Source organism: Kwoniella pini, chromosome 11, assembly GCF_000512605.2.
Source record: "Kwoniella pini CBS 10737 chromosome 11, complete sequence".
Classification (NCBI taxonomy): Eukaryota; Fungi; Basidiomycota; class Tremellomycetes; order Tremellales; family Cryptococcaceae; genus Kwoniella; species Kwoniella pini.
The window spans coordinates 1,229,462-1,250,112 of NC_091726.1; the positions used below are offsets into that span (position 1 = coordinate 1,229,462).

The following is a 20,651-nucleotide window of genomic DNA, read 5'->3' on the forward strand; positions in this document are numbered from 1 at the left end:
ATGAGTGGAACATGATTCTGATACAACTAATATCTTCACATTGAAAATTTGATTAAACACTCAACAGATGAAGAAGACATATAACAAGTGACATATCTTGACGAGCGGTTCGGATCGGGCGAAGGAATGTCATCCAGAGTGTCAGAGGGTGGTGATTGGTATCCTATCGGTATTTGCACAAGCAGGATGATGAGAAGGAATGGTCTGAAGGCAATTTCACAGGTAGAAGAATGGAGGGCATTGGCTTGTACGTCGGCATTCGGGTCGATGAGGTGTTTCTTGTAGAAAAATCGTTGACGAAACCGAGGTGTCTCTAAAGTGATGGAAAGCGAAGAAAGAGATAAAGTAATAGTGAATCGTGATCGCGGGCTGCGGACGCGTAAATGAGGTCGTTGAATTCGTTAAGTATTTTTTGCGAAGAAGCTGAGAAAAGACAAAATTGGTAATTCGATATTCGCTGGAAATGTCGTAATAGGCCACAAGCGGATGAACGAGAGGAATTGAAGTAGAAACGGGAGGAAGGTGACGTATAGTGAATCGGTGACGTGCCGAGCTTTAAATAATGTATTCACCGCAATCGCCAAGTATGGAATCGGAGAGAATGTTGTCAAGGGTCAAAGTTTATATCACGAAGCACTGCGGCAATTTACACACAGTTAGGTTATATCGGATGAGCGGAAATATATCCAGGTTGTTAGCTTACAGACTACCTTGGAGCACTGTTCCATCTGGATTTGGCCGCAGCAGGCAATGTAGAACTTTCGGCAGGCAACGGCCAAGCCGTCGAATCCTCTTGATTACCGGTTTGACTGTTGCTCTCAACCATCTTCGCGCCCCGAATACCTTGGTTGACAGAAAATCTTGAGTGGTTTTGATAGCTGGTGTTTTCTGAGTTATTCTCTTGCATTACAGTTGGACTTTCAGTTCGTTTGACGAAGGCGGGCACATTCTCTTTGTTGGCGGATGTCGAGACCCATTTCACATTGTTATATGGAAGAGGTACAAATGGTGCCGAACTGACATTGAGAGACGTAGATTTGAGATTGACATCATGATAGTTTGATGGCAATTGCATCTGGGAAGAGGATCGACTGTTACCAAAAGGGTCGAAGCTCAATCTGAGGGGTGAAGCAGGAGCATTGTTTCCGGTGAGCGAAAGGGTTGAAAGGGAGGGTTTTGTATATCTTCGGGTATGTACTGGTCTTCCACCCAGGGAAAGACCATGCGCATCTAGCAGAGCAGTGGCGGAGACTTCGTGTTCGAAATGAATTACCGCTTGGAAGGGGTTCACCGACACAATCGATACTCGAATGACCGGACCAAATGTGCTGAAGATTTCCCTAACAGCTCCAGCATTTGGGAAGTACATCGGATCCTATACACGAACGAGACGATTCAGACTAGAAGCTTCACATATTAAGACGGGACACCTACTAGGTTCTCTACGAGGACAGCACAATCATCCGAAAGCTCTCTTTTACTGGGAGCTGAGGGCGGATGAACCACTCGATTGGGCAAGGCACCAAACGCATCTGTCCATCAGCTTCATACTGGAGTATCATTACTTACTCGCCCCAAAGTTTTTCGAATCTCTCTGCACGAGCGCCCAAGAAATATCGATCTTGAATCCTCTACATGTGTCGTCAGCCATGAAAAAGATCTTCAAGCATTGTACATACTCAAGCCACGTTCCGTTCATGTTCTGCATGGCCTCGACCGCTTCCCTATGAGTAGACATGAGGATGAAGCCTCTATCATGACCTGTCAGCTCAGCGAACGGGATATTGACTTCGGACAGTCGTACCTCCTTCTGCCCATACCATCAAGCTGAGAAAGTAAAGTAGAGTGTTCCACCATCCCAAATTGGGAGAAAAGAGTCTTGAATTGGACCCTGCGGAGGTATTTATCAATCTGCAGGTGGTCTCCAGATAACTCTTACTGACTGTGTGAGATCTAGGGGTAATCCCATTACATATAGATTTCTTGGAAGGGGGCCTTGGGGATCGATGTGTCGATATCCGAGACCAGATACATCAGATCGTAGAGCTCTCGATAGAGAAGGTGGAGTAGGCGGAGCACGGATATCGACCGTGAACTGGGAACCACTCGACAGTTCGGGAGTCATCAAGCCCTGATTATTCGGAAGCGCAAGTGACGAAGGAGCTCTAGAAAGAGTGCTATCACAGGTCATATGAGCTGATAGCCTTTTCGAATTTGGTCCAATGACTCACATTCCGCTAGGTGCAAGAAGCTCTTTTAGGTTCATGCATCTTGCCACTTCAGCTTGGGATGCAACCCAAAGTTGAGCCCATTGGAGTGTAACCGATGATGTAGATTGAGGATGAAGAAGAACGCCGAGTACTCGAGCTAAGAGAATGTTGACATCTCGTGAGCACAGTGATCACACATTCGCCGTTCAGTAGTGCGATGAGGGAGGGCAAAGGTGGAAGAGGGTCAGGAGCAGAAAACTTCGTACTGACTAGTACTTGAGAAGAAATTGATCAGATTCTCAGCTGTCACTAATGATTAATTTCTCAGTAGGTAAAAATGCGCTATGAAGTGAGGAGAAGCTTACCAGCGGGATTCAGACCGTAAAGTCTGATCTCAGACTCCGGTACTCTTGGAGTTTGATCTTCAGAAATCTCTTCGTTGGGATCAGTTCCCCCTTTACCTTCGCTCTCACCAGCAGTAAATGTATGCTTGTCAGAAGATGGAGGTGGTGAGGGTAAAGAAGTATCGTTATTAGTAGACATGATTATTAGTCTACAAAAGATGAAATGAAATGATAAACAAGTTTGATATACAATGAAATACTACACAAGTATGGTTTTTTCAAAGGTCTTACGACCTATGAAGAATGTTGAGCAGATTTGTGAATGGCAATAAGAATGGTTGGTTTTTATCCTTGAATGAAATGAAAATTTAGAAAGTAAGAAGAAAAGAAAAGAAAGAATGAAAAAGAGGAAATCAAACGCGTGAATTAATTTTATGATAGATGATTATATATACCTTTGAGTTATAGTATGATACAATCATCAATATACCCTTGAGCGCACGGACACATTAATGTTATTCAACGCACAGACCCATTACTTGAACATTATATGTTTTGCATGACTATATACAATCTTATTTTTGACCCTATGTCAAAGTATTATATCTGAATAATCACCATCCGCCCACTGGTGGTACATTGTTCGTAGGTAATGGTGGTGGTTTAGCTAATGGTGGACCATGAGGATGTTCATGCATCTTCGAAGTCGTCATTGCCGAAGGTTGTAGAACTGATTTATATGACGGCACGATATCGTCTATGTATGTCGTAGCAGAAGAAGTAGGCGATGAGGAGATAATAGGTATGATAGGCGTTGATGATGAATTAGATCGAGGTTTGTAAATCAAGATGATTATAAGACCTAATATACACAAGAAAAGGAATAATATACATTTACGTCGACCCGTATTTGCTTGATATCTAAATATCATTATTCAGTACTCGATCTAAGTTTGAATACGAGATGTGAGACTAACCTTTGAGCTACTTTCAATTCTTCTTCAGCACCTTTCAATTCCCTAGCGGTCATTTGAACATTATACTCAACACTATCCAGCACAGTCCCTTGTTCCACCACCAAATTACCCAGATCCCTAAATAAGTCGGCTAGTTCAGATATCGATGAAGCGATTTGAGTGATTTCATTTGAACGCTGCTGTATATCTATATCTATTGCTGATGTGGATTGTTGCTGACTCTGCGATTGCATCTGATTATGTGACTGTCATATCATAGTCACACATCAGTACCCTTTCAAAAAGACTTAAAGACCTCATTGTATGTCTTTCTAGATATCTTTCACACTGATAATATCCCAAACCTTTATACTTACAGCTTGTTCATCTTCCTCTAATTCATCCAAAAGATCAACCCCTTTCAGCGTTATAGCTCCTGAAGCCACCATCAAATCTTTATTTTTGATAGCATGACCTTGCAATTCTAGTGAGAAACAAAATCAGCTCATTTGAAACTTTTGAGATCATTGGATAGTGTAGAAAAAAGCTTACTTTGCATATACACACGTTGTTTCTTCCTGAACATCCCCGATAAATCTTGTACTTTTTGAGCTAAACCCCTCTGTACATTCTTAGCAGTCGTAATCTCCACTCTTGTAGCTCGATTTGTAGGCTGAACTGAAGATATCAACGAAGTACACCGTCTAAAGTCCTACAACCCTCAATAGAATCAGTCAGTCATTCTGATTTGAGATATCCATATAAAAAGCGCTTACCCTCGTTATATCTGATGTCTGCCTTTCAATTTCCCTTTCTTCAGCCGTACGATCAGTGAAACCAGGTAATACATGTTTAGCATGTAATTTATCCAAGACCGAAACTATCTTAATCCATCAGCCAAATACATTTATCTCGATTATGACAAGACTGACTCTTTATTTTAGCTCTTGATAGGATTTCTTCAACTTCATCGCTTATATCGACCCTAGCATAACAATTTATAAATACTACCTTCGCTTGTTATGTCAGAGGTAAAGCAATAGCTTACCACTTTGGAGGTAGACCTTTTCCAGGTATAGTAGAAGAATTACCTATTAAACCAATTTGTTCTTCATCATCTCCTATATCAATCGTATCTCCATATTGTCTATCTGATTTCCTGACTTTACTACTATATGTAGAAGATGAATCTCTAACACTAAGGTAGAATAAAGTTCGAGATCTTGTAATCGGTCCATCAGGAGTAGATTTGGAGTATGGGTTAAAAGAGCTTGAAGGTGCGAAAGATAGATTTGGGATATTAGATGATGATGAACCTGGAGTAATTGGTAAATATGGGTTTGACATTTCTTTTACTATTTCGTGCCCATTAGGGCAATGAGTGACGCCTATTTATATGGAATTCTGGTTGAATCTACTGTATATCTCTTTGAGTCGTCGCCAGCTGTGGTTTGCGGTAGGAAATCTCACAAGTCCTCCTTCAATAATTCATTTACACCAATCCCGAGATTAACTTATAACTTCAGGCTATATTAACTTGGCAACAACAATTCACAACGTGGCATGGCACGCGTATCGATCTACCATATTGACGTCAGTCACGTGATAAGCATGACGACACCTAAGCTATACCATCACCTTGAATCCAAGTTACTTAATCTTCATTGAAATTATACATAGGACCTGTTAGAATAAGAAGCACAAGGTTATACTCCATCTATTATCCCTTTAGCGCACGCAAAGAGATCGAGCTCGGGGCAAGATGAATCACGGATATGATGATTCAGACGGTGAGCTCAATTCAATTGATATCAGATCTTGCCACTGGAGTTAATCTGTTTAATAGAGGAATACGATTATGCAACTCCTCCAATTTTAGGAGGAGCAAGAGGTGGTGGTGTAAATGCTGGTCCAAGTGCGCTTTTAAATCAGCTTATGGGTGGAATGGGTGGTATGGGAAGATATCAATTCAGAGCACCGCCTCCCTCGTTAGTTTTCCTAGATTTTATACCATTCAACCTAGGCTAATGTCGATTCTGATGACCGAATAGAGCATACGATGAATATTATAAAGCTTACTCTGTGGCCGTAATGGGTGGGAGGGAACGTCCGGAATTGATGTATGGAGGAAAGAGTAAGCTGTGTCTGGCTGAGAGGCCATGCAATAGCTGATAAGGTTTTGAAATCAGTCATCATGCCGCCCTCAGCTCTGGCTAAACTATGTATGTTTAATTCATATAATACCTCTATGAGATTTCTCAACACTACAGCGCAGGGTAATACTAATAGCTGTTCGAATAGCCGCGCTCGACATCCCCTCTCCATGGACATTTCAACTTCGTAATCCTCGAAATCCAACGGTGCACCAAACTCACGCTGGTGTGTTGGAGTTCATAGCTGATGAAGGGATAGTACATCTACCTGCATGGGTAAGTCGGAAGATCACTTTTCAAGCTGTCCTGCCATGTTGGTGCACTGACCATATTTTTGGTATGTAGATGATGAAGACGCTCAATTTAACAGAAGGGGAACCGATCAGATTAACGGGCGCTAAATTGCCAAAAGGAAAGATGGTAAAGATTCAAGCTCAATCAACGGACTTTTTACAAGTTTCCGATGCGAAAGCAGTGTGAGTCTCATAGCCCAAGAATTCCGGCTTAGGCGACCGTCAGAGAGATTAAGACAAACAAGAGCTGATATATAGATATGTCATTCTAGTCTTGAATCAGCACTTAGATTTTACTCTGTACTCACCAAAAATGACATAATCGAAATCACTTACAATTCCTTAACATTCGAATTTCTCATCATGGAGACCTATGCTGTGTCTGGAGAAACTTCATCTGGTGGAATAAGTGTCATTGATACAGACTTGGAGGTGGATTTCGAAACTCCAGTAGGATACGTTGAACCTCCTCGACCTGCTCCCGCACCTATCCCAACGATGGCAGATAAACTCAAGATCGATCTCAGTGAAACTCATACTGTATCAGCTGGCTCCAGTAGACCAGGTACAAGTCTATCCAATAGATCAGGAGGGGAATCTAGCGGACCTAAGGAAAGCTTCACGGGTGTTGGGCAAAGTTTGAGTGGCAAGAAAGTAAAAGGGAAAGGATTGGCTAAAAAGATTGAGCAGGTTGATGAGAGTAGTAAGATTAACCGTAATGAGTGAGTTTTTTTACCCTAAATTCTTGAACCCTGGCTCTTTATTAGAATCGAAATTAAAAGCAGAAAATCCTAATTCATATTTTTATCTGATAGTGGTCCAAGGATAATTACTCCTGAATCTTTAGCAGATGATGGTCGAAAAATACCAGCTGCATTAAAATTAGAACAAGGTAAATTCTTTTTCGGTTTCAAATATATTGAATTTGATCCTTCAAAAGTTCCAAAACCTAAATCTGAAGAAACGACTGCAAATGGAGAAGGAAATACATTACAACCATTTGGAGGATCTGGTCAAACACTTAAAAAACCACCACCAAAAGGAGCTAGATCACCTTTCCGACAACCTTCTCCTCCTCCTTCTTCTTCTTCCCCTTCAAAAGGTAAAGAGAAATCAGAAGAAAATGAAATAGAAGATAAATGGTCGAAATTAGGTAATGGAAATACTTTATCAACATCAAATAAAAAACAAAAATTAGATATTAAAGAACAAGAAAAATCAAGACAAGATATAATTGATGCTACGATGTTAGATGAAGATGATTTCATGTTTGATGAAGGAGATGGAACTGATGATGATGTAATTGAAATTGATTCGGATTAATCTATTCATCTTATAAATCTTTTGTATAGATTGAAAATCTGGAACCGATTTGAATTTTGAGCGGGTATTAGTAAGACTCGAAGATGAACTTAAGTGGAAATCCATTATTATAATCATTTAGATTGTATATTAAAATCAGCATGATGTATACTTAATTTCAAATTTGGCAAAGGTGAACAATCGCTAATAGGTCTACAATGTCAACCCTGAGAAACATTGTCAAGGCATGAGAGTAATTCATTTCGCTAATCCCAAGTTTGAGTGCTGTCGCGTGCGTAGTGCATTAAATTAAGCTCGAGGATAACATGACCCGTCCTTATTATACGCTAAGCAGGTTCACAAGAAGATTGTATTTCTACCATTCGAAACCCAAGTGTCAGAATCTCGCAACGAATTGACCTAATCTGAATAACGCTTTAAGGCGCAAAAACTGTGAAAGTGTGCCATATACATATGCGATTCATGATTTTTGTTTTCGTTGACATGTATTTGTTTATATACAGGACATATTGTTTGTTTCCAAAACTCGACACTATTTTTATTAAGCTCTTTTCAATCATCTTATCAATAATCTATGTTTTGCAATTTAACATATTTAATGACAATCTTTCCAAATTCTTTAGATTCCCATCTTGAAGACATTTTCACTTTCACTTCTTTATTTTCTATTTAATCTTTCTTCATAAGCTTTCCATCCAGCTTGTCTATAACGTTCAGCTTCATCTTTAATAGCTTTTTCATCACCTTCAATTCCATAAATTCCTCTTCCAACAATTATAATATCAGATCCAGATTCAAAAATACATTCATATGGAGTTCTATATTGTTGTCCTAAAGAATCACCTTTTAAAGATAATCCAACACCTGGAGATAAAATTAAATAATCTTCTCCTTTTTTAATTAATTCAATTTTATCAATTCTATTTTGTGCAATAAAACCAATTACAAATTCTCTATTTAAATCTGTTTCTTTTACCATTTTAAAAGTTTTTTCTGTATATTCATTTATTGCTAAAGAACCTTTTGATGACATTTCTGCTAATAATAATAATCCTCTACCTAATGGTTTTCCAATTTTTGATAATCCTGAAATTATTCCTGGACCAGGTACTGAATGTGCATTTGTAAGATCTGACCATGATGATATTTTATGTATACCAGATGAATATTGAAGTGATACGGTATTTCCTATGACAATCAATCAATTAGTTAATTATTTCTTTCTCTATGAATGTCAAAATTCGATATAATTTCAAATCATGGTTTTCGTATCAAGGGGTTTTTTTTTTCCCAGAATATATCAAGCAACACAATCAAAATTTTGAAATCAATAATAACGTACTCACCTATATCGGCGAATTTCCTATCTTCAAAAATAACAAAATCTAATTCTTTTGATAATTTGACAAGTTCTTCTGTAAATTCATGTGTGAAATCTTCGAAAATATCAACATGTGTCTAAAAAATGAATAAAAACATAATTAGTTTTTTTTTTTTTTCTTCTTTATATTATTTTGAGAGATACAATTTAATTTTTTTCAAACTCACTTTTACCATACAAACACTTGCTCCAACTCTTTTTATAACTTTTAAAGCTTCTGAAGCGGTTGTTACATCAACAGATACAGCTAAATTAGTTTTTTTTCTATTCATAATTTCAAGTATTTTAATAGCTGTTGGATTTGTATGTAATTTAATTCTTTCACCATAAGGTATTAAAGTTGTTGGATGAGGTGACATTTTGAAATTATGATTTCCTTTTTTTAAATTATATATCTTCAAATAATTAAATAAGAATTAAATCAAAAAGTAAACTGATTGAAAAGAGTATAAGAGATTGATATAATGAAATTCTTTCCTTAAGTTTATATACCTTTCTTTAAGAAACGGTCGCACTATGATGATAACTTCACAAAAGGTAGAAGCTTTGATAAAATGACTTAAAGAGTGTAATAGTATGTAGTTAATCTAAATATCGAGCTTTGTCCTTTTTATTTGGATAAATATAAATTAAAAATGTTAAAATGACTTTGTAAATCCACTTTAACCGGATCACAAGGTCACGGTTACTACGATTGTCTCCTTGACGATAACTTGCTATTAATCTCAAAAATACCTCCGAAAAAGGGTTCAGTGGCATTTCCCAAAGTAATCTATAACATAGCATGATAAACACGTTTTGGGGTATTATTATAGATCGAGTAGTAGTAGTAATCCACTAGCCAAAAAAAGGCTGAATGACATGCACATCCTAAAATGAGAAAGAGGAAGAGGATTTTTTTCGGTATCATACTTGTCACGAAGAACGAAGTAAAAGGATGTAGAAAAGTTATTACCTTTCTCTTATTTCGACTGAATGATCGACCGTGTTCTCCCATCAGATAATTATCACCGATTTTCAAGTTCAAGTTCTCAAAAACCTATCGGACCCGACAAACGGATCAATCATTTACAGAACAAAGATCACTTTGTGGTTGATGGACGATCACAATCCAATCTTATTTGCCGAGAAGCAAAGTTATATATCGATAATGCAACCTGAAGACGTAATTGAGACTTTCGGGCGTTTCATTAAAACTCTGACATATGCTATTGATGTACAACAATTTTAAAAATACCAATTTGGGTGTGAAGACTTATATAAAAGGTATCGTGATCTAACATTTTACTCTACTAATTTATACCTCAAGCCTTTTCAATCCAAAAGAATTGCCTTCTTTTGTATTCGTTTCTTTAATTTTTCGCTTCTCGTCAGCTTCGATCGTAGCATTTGCACGAGCGGTACCAACTTTTTCCACCAGAAGATTGACCAAATGTTTAATTCCAAGATTATATTTCCCACTCAAAGTCACTATATCACTTTTCTCCCCTATCGCCTCCCTAATTTCCTTTATTCGGTCTTTACCAATTTGTTCTTCAACTTGATCCGCTTTATTAAGTACAATGATATTCGCTCTATCACTTAATCCAGCTTTATAACTTTCCAACTCATTTTTCAATGTCAAAAGATCATTTATTGGGGAATCTTTTGATAAATCCAATACGTAAACTAAAACAGGTGATCTTTCTATTGATCTTAAAAATGAATGTCCTAATCCAACATTCTCAGAAGCTTGGGGTAAAAGTCCTGGATTATCTGATAATGTAAATCGAATCTTTTCCACATTATCATTCCTACCTCCTCCAACCTTATTTCTAATATCGGGAAACTCTTCACCTAAAGTTCTACTTAAATCTTCAATTTCTCTTTCTAATAAACTTTCTTGAATTTCTACTCCATCATTTAATTCTCCAGACCATTTACCATTTTCAAATACTCTTACAACACCAATTTGAGGATTTAAAGTTGTAAATTGATAATTTGCAATTTCTGCTTTTTTACCAGTTAATCCTCTAAGTAAAGTAGATTTTCCAACATTTGGTAATCCAACTAAACCTACATCAGCTAATAATTTTAATTCAAATTCAAATGTTTGAATAGGTGGTAAAAAACCTCTTGATGCTATACGTGGTGAATTAAAAAAAGGATTTCCTAATCCACCTAATCCACCTTTTGAAATTAAAATTGGTTCTTTGATAGGTTCATTTATATCTAATTCTATTGGTGGTTCTTGATCAAAAGTAGGAGTTAAAACTTTCCATCTACCTTCTTTTTTTAATAAAATTTCGGCATCTTTATATTCTTGAAATGAAACTTCTCCTCCTGCAGAAGGATGTGAAATGATCCATCTTTTCCATTTTCTCATTTTTAATTCATCTTCCGTTAAATCTAATTCTTCTTCTTCTCTAATTGTTCTTTCTTCTTCACCTTCTCTACGAATTTCTTTTACAATTGTACCAACTGGTACAGTTATCATAACATCCTGTCCCCTTTTACCGTGTTTATGAGCACCAGATCCACTAGACCCTTGACCACCTATCACTCGTTTCTTCAATGTTGTCAAGGATGAAAGAGATGGTGAAGTTGTAAGATAAACTGATCCTCCAGATCCGCCGTTACCTCCACAAGGAGCTGAAGGACCTGCACCTTTAAGTGTAGCTTGTAAAGCAGCCGCTCCGGATCCTCCTTTACCGCCTCGAACGGTCACCAGTATATGATCAACGAACGTATTACCCTATATTACATCAGATGGAGAGGTCACTATCATTTCCGTTTCACTCGCTATATTAACTCACATACTGCCTACGCTTTGAATCGGCTTTCCTCTTTCTGCGTTTCAACTCTCCAACTATATCGGTAAATGACTCGGAATAATCGGTATCCTCATCGTGATTTGACAGTGCGGTCGAGTAGCCTCGAGATACTACAACCGCAGCTAAAGGACTAGCAATGGACTTGTGACATCTTGGACATGCACTCCGTAGTGTAGGTAGCATTGATATGTTCATGATCGCATGTCTAGAAGTATAACCTTCTTTCTGAACATTTCATCATTCATATATATCAAAAGTATGTAAGATGATCCACCTCCACCCTATTATCATTTATTATTGATTTGGGATAAAATGATATAAAAGTTGATTAAAAGATATTCAAGTGATTGACGGCTATTTTGTTATATTGTTTATTTCGGCAAGTTGCATTGTAGGAACGGAATCAATTTCTCCGGGTCGATGTTTCCTCTGGGGCATTTCTATGGCAAAGTTATTATAATAAATATAAAATCATCAACATTTATCATATACCTATATCATACATTCTCCCTTTTTCCTAAAATAGTTAGTACTGGATTGCAAGATGGCTTCCAGAGCAGCAGTCTCAAAGGTTCTTAGACCAGCTTCCGTTTCAGCTAGAGCATTATCAAGTTCAACAACGGCAACTTCTTCAGTAGCTAATAAATTAGTTGGTCGAAATGCTCTTCTTACCACTCCTTTAGCTAGAGTATCAAGATCTGAACCTAAATGGTTAGTTGGTGCTGAGCAAAGAAGATTAGCAAGTAGTGATGAAGGTGTCACTCAAATGGTATGTTCCTATTTCCAATCAACCGTCAATCTACTCAAGAAGCCCACAACGATGAGATCAATTTAAGCGAGATCAATAAAGTATCATGACTTAAAGGCATAAGAGCTAATTTCAAATTGCTTAACCACAGACCGTCAGAGAAGCTCTCAATTCTGCTATGGAAGAAGAGATGAACAGGGATGAGACTGTATTCGTGATGGGTGAAGAAGTAGCTAGATATAACGGTGCTTACAAAATCACCAAGGGTTTATTGGATAAGTTCGGAGAAGATCGAGTTATCGATGTGAGTGGATTTTGTGATCTGATAAATCTCAAATGCATTCAGAACATCCAGAAAGTCACCCTTGACGGGCTTTCTGCATACGATCACATTATCATACTTGCTCATACTGATCGTTCGCTAATTTCTTCGAAATAGACTCCTATCACCGAATCTGGTTTCGCCGGTATGGCTGTCGGTGCTGCTTTAGCAGGTCTCCGACCTGTCTGTGAATTCAGTGAGTAGCTTTCCACTTCGTCCTTTGTTGTCAGCATGTATACTTTGTATGACTGATTGACCACGCTCAACCTCGTAGTGACATGGAACTTCGCGATGCAAGCCATTGATCAAATCGTGAACTCTGGTGGTAAAACCTATTACATGTCCGGAGGAAACGTCCCATGTCCAGTCACCTTCAGAGGTCCAAACGGTGCTGCTGCTGGTGTAGGTGCTCAACATTCTCAAGATTACTCAGCTTGGTACGGTTCAGTACCAGGTTTGAAGGTCATCTCACCTTGGTCCGCTGCCGATTGTAGGGGTTTGTTGAAGGCTGCCATTAGGGATCCTAACCCAGTGAGTGGAACCCCTCGATGTAATTTTCGAGGTAGCCACTTTCTCACAAACGGTCTCGTCTTGGAATTGTACTGATGCTTCTCCTGGTATTAGGTATGTTTCCTTGAGAACGAATTATTATACGGTGTTTCTTTCCCAATCACCAAAGAGGAACTTTCCGAAGACTTCTTGTTACCCATCGGTAAAGCTAAGGTTGAGAAAGAAGGATCAGACGTCACCATTGTTACTCACTCCAAGATGGTCACTCACTCCCTCGAAGCTGCCGAACTCCTCGAGAAAAACGAAGGTATCAAAGTTGAAGTAATCAACCTGCGATCCATCCGACCATTAGATATCGATACCATCATAAACAGTGTCAAGAAGACTAACCATTTGGTTACTGTCGAAGGTGGTTTCCCAGGTAAGTTCAGTTCTTGGCTCATCCTCCCTCCTCCGACTATGTACTTTGGTACCGAATTCTAAGCTGATGAATCGCTGTAGCTTTCGGTGTTGGTTCTGAGATTATTGCTCAAATTTGCGAATCACCTGCATTCGACTTCCTTGACGCTCCCCCTGAGAGAATCACCGGTGCTGATGTTCCTACTCCTGTAAGTATCGCGGCAACTTTCTGTTCATTCGGCATTGTTCCTGCTCTACACCTTCTTGCTTCTCTCCTTCCTCCCTCTAGATCGTTCCCATCGCTTTACCATGCCCCCAATCTCGCTCGATACCATTCGATCCCGATGGTAGAAACTGACAACCCTCATTGCGAATCGCAGTACTCTGAATCCCTCGAACACATGGCCTTCCCTGACACCAGCATCATTGTCAAGGTTCTCAAGAGACATCTTTGTGAGTGATTCTAGTTGTGAATCGTCATTCGTGCTTACTATCGCACATCCAGACCGACAATAATTGGCAAAAAACATAGATTAGGGATTAGATAAGTCAGCTTAGGAATTCCAGTTTCATTTCTTCACTGGTATTATTGCAGGATTGCAAGCTTGTAGATATGCATCTTCATCGGGATTTATACATGCAACCTTTGCATACGCAGTGGATTTAAGTAACAGTCATGATAGCAGAGCGAATTACAAGAGTGTTTTGTGTTATCTTGGTTTACAAAGACGATGAGTGGCGGCAATGGAGAATCGCGTATCGGTTAAAAGAATGACGATTATGCGATTGATTGTGTGAGATGATTTACAATTAATTACCTTTGATTGACTCATTCACTCATCTGATCATACATAAACATCACTATTTAAGATATTCTTGACTTGAACCAACTCAACATCTGATTTTATTCTCATATGCTCATGGCAGGTAATAAAAGCGGAAGGTAAGACAATACATTCTCAAACTAGAAAGAGGAGTATAGTCACAAAAAAGTCGATGGGATGTTATTCCCCTTCAAATTTACCCATATATGGGTTTTCTCGTTCTCGATATCACAAGTTTGTAGTCTGGTTGTACCTTCCTCGAATCAGGATGATGCTTTCTACCGTATGGAGACGTCAAATGAAGAGCGAAACCACTTTAATACGGTAGGATTCGATTTAGGTCAAGTTCCACTTAACATTCCTCGAGCTGGAACAGGAAATGAAAATCAAGGTTGGTTATCTAGATGGTTATCAATGGGTGGAGAAGGAAATGTAATTGTACATGTGAGTATTTTTTTTCTTTCTCTATCTCTCTAAGACTTCCAAAATAAATAAATCATTAAATCAAAAGAGTTTCTAATAAAAGCAAAATTCCGAAAAAACAAAAAAAAAACTAATTCTTGCCACTTACTTAGCTTGGTCCAAAATCAATTTCATCAAATTTAACTTTACCTCATCGACCATCTGCATTCCCATCAGTTAATCAAATTCAAAATAATTTACCTTTATCAGGTTTTATTTCATTATTTGAAAATTTAAATAATTTACCTAAATCAAATTTAAATCAAAATTCACTATCACTATCACCACAATTTGCTTGTTTTCCTTCTAATTCTTTACCTCGTTTACCAAAATTACCTTCAAAAGGTGAAAGTAATAAAATTGTTTTAATAGAAAGAGGTGGATGTGATTTTTCAACTAAAGTTAGAGCTGCACAAGATAAAGGTATTAATGCTGTTATTGTTGGTGATACAATTTCACATCGTGGAGAAACTGATGAAGAAGGTAGAAAAAGAGAAGGTTTAATAACAATGTTTAGTCCTGGTATGTTTTTTTTTTTTTTCAAAATCAATTTAAATAATCATTTTGGCTAATAGAAATATTTTGGTACGATGTTATATAGAAGATACAGATACAATATTTATACCTTCTGTATTTGTTTCAAGGGCTTCATATCTTATATTAAGGGATTTATTATTAAATCATACTTCTTCTGGCATGCAGGAAAGAGAAGGTCTATGGGTAGATCTTAGTCAAGGATCGGATGAATCTGGGTAAGTCAATACACTCGACAGGTAGAAAGTTTCAACCTTGCTGACATTGTTATAGTGCTTTGACTAGCTTGCTTTCGTTTGCATTGTTAATGCCTAGTCTATTCTTGTTGGCTACTATCGCTGTCCATCGGATCAGAGTTGCCAGGTCAGTCGATATCCTCCTCCCCAGGAGGCTTATTACATCATCGCTGACTAGTTAATTCTCGCATAGACAACGTGAGAAAGATCGAGCACCACCTATGATAGTTCTCTCACTTCCAGAACGAGTTTGGACACCTGATATCGTATGGGAAAAGGACGATTCATCATGTGATCAATCTCTTCATTCCCATCCTTCCAGATCAACTTCTCCTATCAACAATCATTCTATCATTATACCTCAGAAATCTTCCGGAGACCATGAAGACGATAATGAACCGATTGCATCGTCTTCAACACCTACTCCTACAACTATCCTTCAACCCCCTCCACCTATCTCACCATCTGAAGTCCGCACTCCTCCAGCAATCTCAATCGATATTCCTGACCCACTTTTTGCTCCACCTTCAAGCTCACCAGCAATTGCTGAAGGTTCTAACAAGCGAAAACACCGAGTGAAAAGACAATATTTTTCAAAAGATGAGTGTGCGATATGTATGGATTCTTTTAGTCGGGGAGATATAGTTAGAATTTTACCTTGCGGTCATGTTTTCCATAAAGAGGAATGTGATGAGTGGTTGATGAAGTGGAGGAAATTGGTGAGTTCAGCAGTCCATTACGGTCATGAACAACATTCCTATATCTCTTCCATTTCCCAACGTACATCCGGTTATCTCAACCTCATTATGCAAGGCACTTCCTCTCACATTTTGCGTTTTGCTATCGCTTACAATTGTTCGATTACTGAAATGCCTAATTTTTTCCTAGTGCCCCACTTGTCGAGCCGATGTGACTTTACCAGTAGGTTCAAATGTCAAAGGATCAACTATTACCCCTGTATCAAATCCCCTTCAAACAACTACAGCGGACTATACACCATTGAATCAAGAGGATATCTTAGGTGATGACGCACAACGGGAAGGAAGGTCTTGGACTAGCTTATTCAGATCAGCAAGAGAAAGATTATACGGATATGGTCAAGGACTTGGTTTGAGACGAGGAAATGGGATTTCGTTGGACAATCAATCGATAGAAAGTGAAGAAGAAGGAGGAGGAGGAGGAGAAAGAAATTCTCTTGTAGCTCAAAATCCCAATCATGCTGAGGATTTTAGGGGATCTACTTAAAACTCAATTGGTCATTTTGTTTGAGGGTAATCTATTTGCTTAAATGCAATTTCGTCCCTTTTAATCAGGCGAATACAGTTTGTTCTCCTTTATGTAGTATTGTTTTGTTGTTGACATCCTTCTAACCATTGATATAAGTTATCGTTTGTACATACACCCCATTCACGTTGTAGTTTATTCATTTGTTTTAAATTATTATCATGTTAATCATGATTTTTTCCGTAATTATGAATTTTATGAATTGGAATAACCCCCCTGCTAGATGAACATCTCGAGGGTATTTGAACTCGACCATATGGATAATAACAAGCCATACAAAAGAGGAAAAAAACTTTTAAAGACAAAATGACAAGTAAATTCTTAAATTTTAAATCAATTTTAAATAAAAATTACAATTCTGAGAGTAATTATGAAAATCAAAATAAATCAAATTCAACATATCAATCAAATGTAAGTTAAAGATTATTTATTCAAATTTACTTAAACTTAACTTAATGATTTTTAAAGATAAATAATAATGAATCAAATTTATCTAATGAAGTGAGTTTAATAAATAATCATTACTTTAAATTTCCAAATTATTATTATAAATGCTAAAATAATAAGGTTTTTTATCAAAAAGAATAACTTTAAATGAAATTTCTTTTTCATCATTTGAATCTTCATCATCATAATCAATTAATGAATGAAAATTAGAAAAATTAGAAAAAGAAAAAGAAAAAGAAGAAGAAGAAGAAGAAATAGAAAAAACAAAAAATAAAAAACAAATTAAATTAAAAAAAAAAATTAAAAGAAGAAAAAGAATTAAAAGAATTAGCATTAAATGCAAGAAAATTAGGAAATGAATTGAAATTAAATTCAAATTATTTACCTAATGAATTAGGTTTAATTTATAATAGTACAAGTATGATTGGGTCTCAAAATTAATGAAAGGAAAAAAAAAAAAAAAGAATTTCAAAAAAATCATCTACATATTTTTTGGTTAAGCAAAAAAATATGTTTTTGATAAACATTAATAATATAAGAATTGTGTAATTATTATTATTAATTTTTAAATTTCAAACGATTCAATGTAATTTGGTATGGATAAAAAATTGTATTCATATCTCAATCTGCCTTTGTTTCAATTGAATTGAAACAAAGGTAAAATCACAATGTTTAATAATTCTCATCAAATCATCAAGCAATACAAAAATAATTAATTATTCCTTCTAATCATGCCAATTAATTACACTCTATTAGTCCGTCTAGAAGGTGAAGTATCTCTTCGATCATTTTTTCCTTTATCTAAATCTCCATCCGATCTACCAAGCTCTTCATCAGATATACCATTCGAATTCGAATTGGGATTCGTACCAAGTGTCAAAGTTTTACTTGAACTTCTACCTCTATGTAAAATTCCACTAGTTGGTGGAGTAGTAGCTAATAATAATAATCCAGCTTGACTACCAATTCCTAAAGCAGGTGAAAATTCACCATTTGATCCAATTCTAACTAAACGTACTTTATTATTTGGTGTTGTACCTAAACCTGGTGTATAAATTGTATTTTGTTGTTGTGATTGTTGTTGTTGTTGTTGTTGTTGTTGTGAAATTTGCCAATTTGATGAAGATGAAATAAGAAGTGGAGTACGTTCTGAATTTAAAGATGTAGAAGAAGGTAAGAGTAAATTTAAAGAAGCAGATGAAGTTGCTCTTTGTTGTAAAATCGGTCTATTCAAATTTGAATTTATTGATTCTTCAATTTCTTCATTAGATGATTCGTTTGATGATGTTGTTGAAGTTAATAGATGAACACCTAAAAAGGTAGTTGCAATCTGATAACACATAATTCTAGTCAGTTCGTTTCGTCTAAAACATTCATAAATAAAAAATAGAACTTACTCCAAAAGCAAAATTTACAAAAGAAGAAAAGGATACATCTTTAAATTCTTCATATAAAACTGCAGAACCGATAATAGCTTAAATACAATCAAAAAATTAACCAAATATATTCCCCAAGGCAAAGTGTAATGGCAAAATAAGACATACCTGCTAAAGAAAAGAAAACGAATTGAGTAGGTATAACTTCCTAAAAAAGAAATCATATAAATCATCACAAATGTTTTTTTTAGAGGTAAATTAAAATCGTGTGATATAACTCACTTTTGATTGAAAATTCATTAAAGCTCTATTTAACCATCTAACTTGTCCAATACTAGTTGAAGCAACCATAATTAATAAAAACCAAGTAATACCAAAATTCCATGAACCAATAAAATCATTCGATAATAAAGAACTTAATGCTTTTGTAGATAATACTGTATATCCTCCAAATAATGTACATACACCAATATCAATTAAAAGATATTTATGTCCATATGATGAATTTGAAAGTAATATTAATGTTATTAAAAGAATGACCGTAAGTATTGTATAAATTATAAAAGGGATTCTTTTTAAAGCGGATATTAATTGATCTGGATTTAACTATTTGTAAGTCAAAATGATATAATCAATTAAACAATTCGCATCTTCTTGCCTTGAAGAACTTTATACTTAAACTTACTCTAGGATTAGATCCATTTGAACTGTATACAACTGTTATAGCTCCAATTATAGCAAGAGCCATTCCGAATAATTCGCGTTTATGAAATTTTTCTCTCAATACTAAAGGTGCGAAAATACAATTGGCAATGAGGGCCTAAGGAAAGTGAATCTGTCCATCAATATGTCATATGATAACGTAGATCGCAATTTTGAATAATATTTGGGACTCACTACAGTACCTAAAGGAGCAACTACACTAGCAGGTGCAAAACCATAACTTAAAAAATTCCCACCTTCACCAACAGTAATTAAAATTTGACCTAACCACCATAATTTACTTTTCAAATATTCTCCTTCTTTAACTTGACCTCCATGTTCTACTTCATCGTCTTTAAATCTAATTTGATCTTCTTCTTCTTGGCTAGAACGATCATTTCCATTATCTTGTTTGGATTGAGTTTTCGTTATAGGCGTTATTGATGATGAAGGTGAATTGAAAGAATTGGAACTAGATTTTGACTTGGAATCTTGAACTAAAAATATAGGTAATGCTTTAACAGCTTGATTCTGTTCATCTTCATCAAAATTAGATCGTTGGGAATGAGGTGAAGGACAAGGTGTTTCTTCTTCTGGAATTGGAGAAGGTACATTTTGAATATGTCCATTTTGTTTTTTACTTCTAATATTAAAATTACTTGTTATCGTTGAAGAATCATCATCGTCATCATCATCATCATCTTCACCATTATTTCCATTCTCTATATGATTTTTTTGTGCTCTTTCTTCATTTTTACGATGAGCGAGCTTTTGTAATGTCCTACATACATGGTGATTTAGCTATATGTTTATAAAGAGAGGATATCTACTAATCAAGAAATGTAAAAGGATAAACTGACAAAGCTAGACTTATCAAAATATTGCCTCCGCATGCTATACCTACTCCTATTAAAGAACTACCAGATACGGTTGATATAGGATTAAGGTTGACCATTTCTTCATAATTTTCAAGTTTTTATTCTTTCCCACTTTCCTATAATAACCGAATAAAACAAATTGATACAACAGGTTATTGGGAATCGTAAACCCCTTACCTGATATCTATCACCCTCAGAAGCGAGTTGATCTGGGTAGAATATTTGTATAAACGTACAAGGCTCATCCGATAATCTTTATTCGGATCATTGATTAATGACGCCGAATAAGTTTATGATCACATCGATATCGGCGATCTCCGCTTGTCTGGGCGTACGCCGTTCCATCAATTCCTTTATCACGTGCAAAATTAAGATTACAATGATGACGTATTATTACTATTACTAGTACTCATATAGAAATCTAACTTTTTGAGATTTGATCATCCCGTATCAAGG

General features: G+C 36.4%; 8 protein-coding genes across 8 annotated transcripts; 3 read left to right on the top strand and 5 right to left on the bottom strand.

The window, feature by feature from the left end:
• Positions 1–706: 706 nt before the first annotated feature.
• Positions 707–2,753, bottom strand: I206_107817 (uncharacterized protein; the record flags this gene model as incomplete). Its single annotated transcript, XM_070203600.1, has 9 exons — positions 707–1,375; positions 1,435–1,487; positions 1,570–1,631; positions 1,680–1,751; positions 1,805–1,891; positions 1,944–2,177; positions 2,232–2,367; positions 2,481–2,519; positions 2,576–2,753. The coding sequence occupies 9 exons, from the start codon at positions 2,751–2,753 to the stop codon at positions 707–709; spliced, it is 1,530 nt and encodes a 509-aa protein (XP_070059701.1).
• Positions 2,754–3,168: 415 nt separating this feature from the next.
• Positions 3,169–4,857, bottom strand: I206_107818 (uncharacterized protein; the record flags this gene model as incomplete). The annotated part of the gene is made up of 7 exons (XM_019157862.1): positions 3,169–3,475; positions 3,532–3,776; positions 3,888–3,994; positions 4,063–4,222; positions 4,287–4,390; positions 4,443–4,495; positions 4,559–4,857. 7 exons carry the CDS (start codon positions 4,855–4,857, stop codon positions 3,169–3,171), a joined length of 1,275 nt encoding a protein of 424 aa, XP_019009502.1.
• Positions 4,858–5,272: 415 nt separating this feature from the next.
• Positions 5,273–7,279, top strand: I206_107819 (uncharacterized protein; the record flags this gene model as incomplete). Its single annotated transcript, XM_019157863.1, has 8 exons — positions 5,273–5,300; positions 5,357–5,498; positions 5,562–5,644; positions 5,700–5,732; positions 5,812–5,939; positions 6,009–6,139; positions 6,229–6,678; positions 6,772–7,279. The coding sequence occupies 8 exons, from the start codon at positions 5,273–5,275 to the stop codon at positions 7,277–7,279; spliced, it is 1,503 nt and encodes a 500-aa protein (XP_019009503.1).
• A 658-nt stretch (positions 7,280–7,937) lies between these two features.
• On the bottom strand, positions 7,938–9,019 carry I206_107820 (orotidine 5'-phosphate decarboxylase; the record flags this gene model as incomplete). The annotated part of the gene is made up of 3 exons (XM_019157864.1): positions 7,938–8,467; positions 8,626–8,737; positions 8,828–9,019. The coding sequence occupies 3 exons, from the start codon at positions 9,017–9,019 to the stop codon at positions 7,938–7,940; spliced, it is 834 nt and encodes a 277-aa protein (XP_019009504.1).
• Positions 9,020–9,957: 938 nt separating this feature from the next.
• I206_107821 (uncharacterized protein) lies at positions 9,958–11,656 on the bottom strand (the record flags this gene model as incomplete). The annotated part of the gene is made up of 2 exons (XM_019157865.1): positions 9,958–11,394; positions 11,456–11,656. 2 exons carry the CDS (start codon positions 11,654–11,656, stop codon positions 9,958–9,960), a joined length of 1,638 nt encoding a protein of 545 aa, XP_019009505.1.
• Positions 11,657–12,017: 361 nt separating this feature from the next.
• Positions 12,018–13,913, top strand: I206_107822 (uncharacterized protein; the record flags this gene model as incomplete). Its single annotated transcript, XM_019157866.1, has 7 exons — positions 12,018–12,242; positions 12,373–12,525; positions 12,661–12,739; positions 12,818–13,074; positions 13,168–13,474; positions 13,555–13,661; positions 13,833–13,913. 7 exons carry the CDS (start codon positions 12,018–12,020, stop codon positions 13,911–13,913), a joined length of 1,209 nt encoding a protein of 402 aa, XP_019009506.1.
• Positions 13,914–14,561: 648 nt separating this feature from the next.
• I206_107823 (uncharacterized protein) lies at positions 14,562–16,753 on the top strand (the record flags this gene model as incomplete). Its single annotated transcript, XM_019157867.1, has 6 exons — positions 14,562–14,720; positions 14,852–15,260; positions 15,340–15,490; positions 15,546–15,635; positions 15,702–16,227; positions 16,397–16,753. 6 exons carry the CDS (start codon positions 14,562–14,564, stop codon positions 16,751–16,753), a joined length of 1,692 nt encoding a protein of 563 aa, XP_019009507.1.
• A 1,228-nt stretch (positions 16,754–17,981) lies between these two features.
• On the bottom strand, positions 17,982–20,272 carry I206_107824 (uncharacterized protein; the record flags this gene model as incomplete). Its single annotated transcript, XM_019157868.1, has 7 exons — positions 17,982–18,569; positions 18,637–18,713; positions 18,784–18,823; positions 18,898–19,221; positions 19,301–19,435; positions 19,513–20,098; positions 20,178–20,272. 7 exons carry the CDS (start codon positions 20,270–20,272, stop codon positions 17,982–17,984), a joined length of 1,845 nt encoding a protein of 614 aa, XP_019009508.1.
• Between the last annotated feature and the right edge of the window lie 379 nt (positions 20,273–20,651).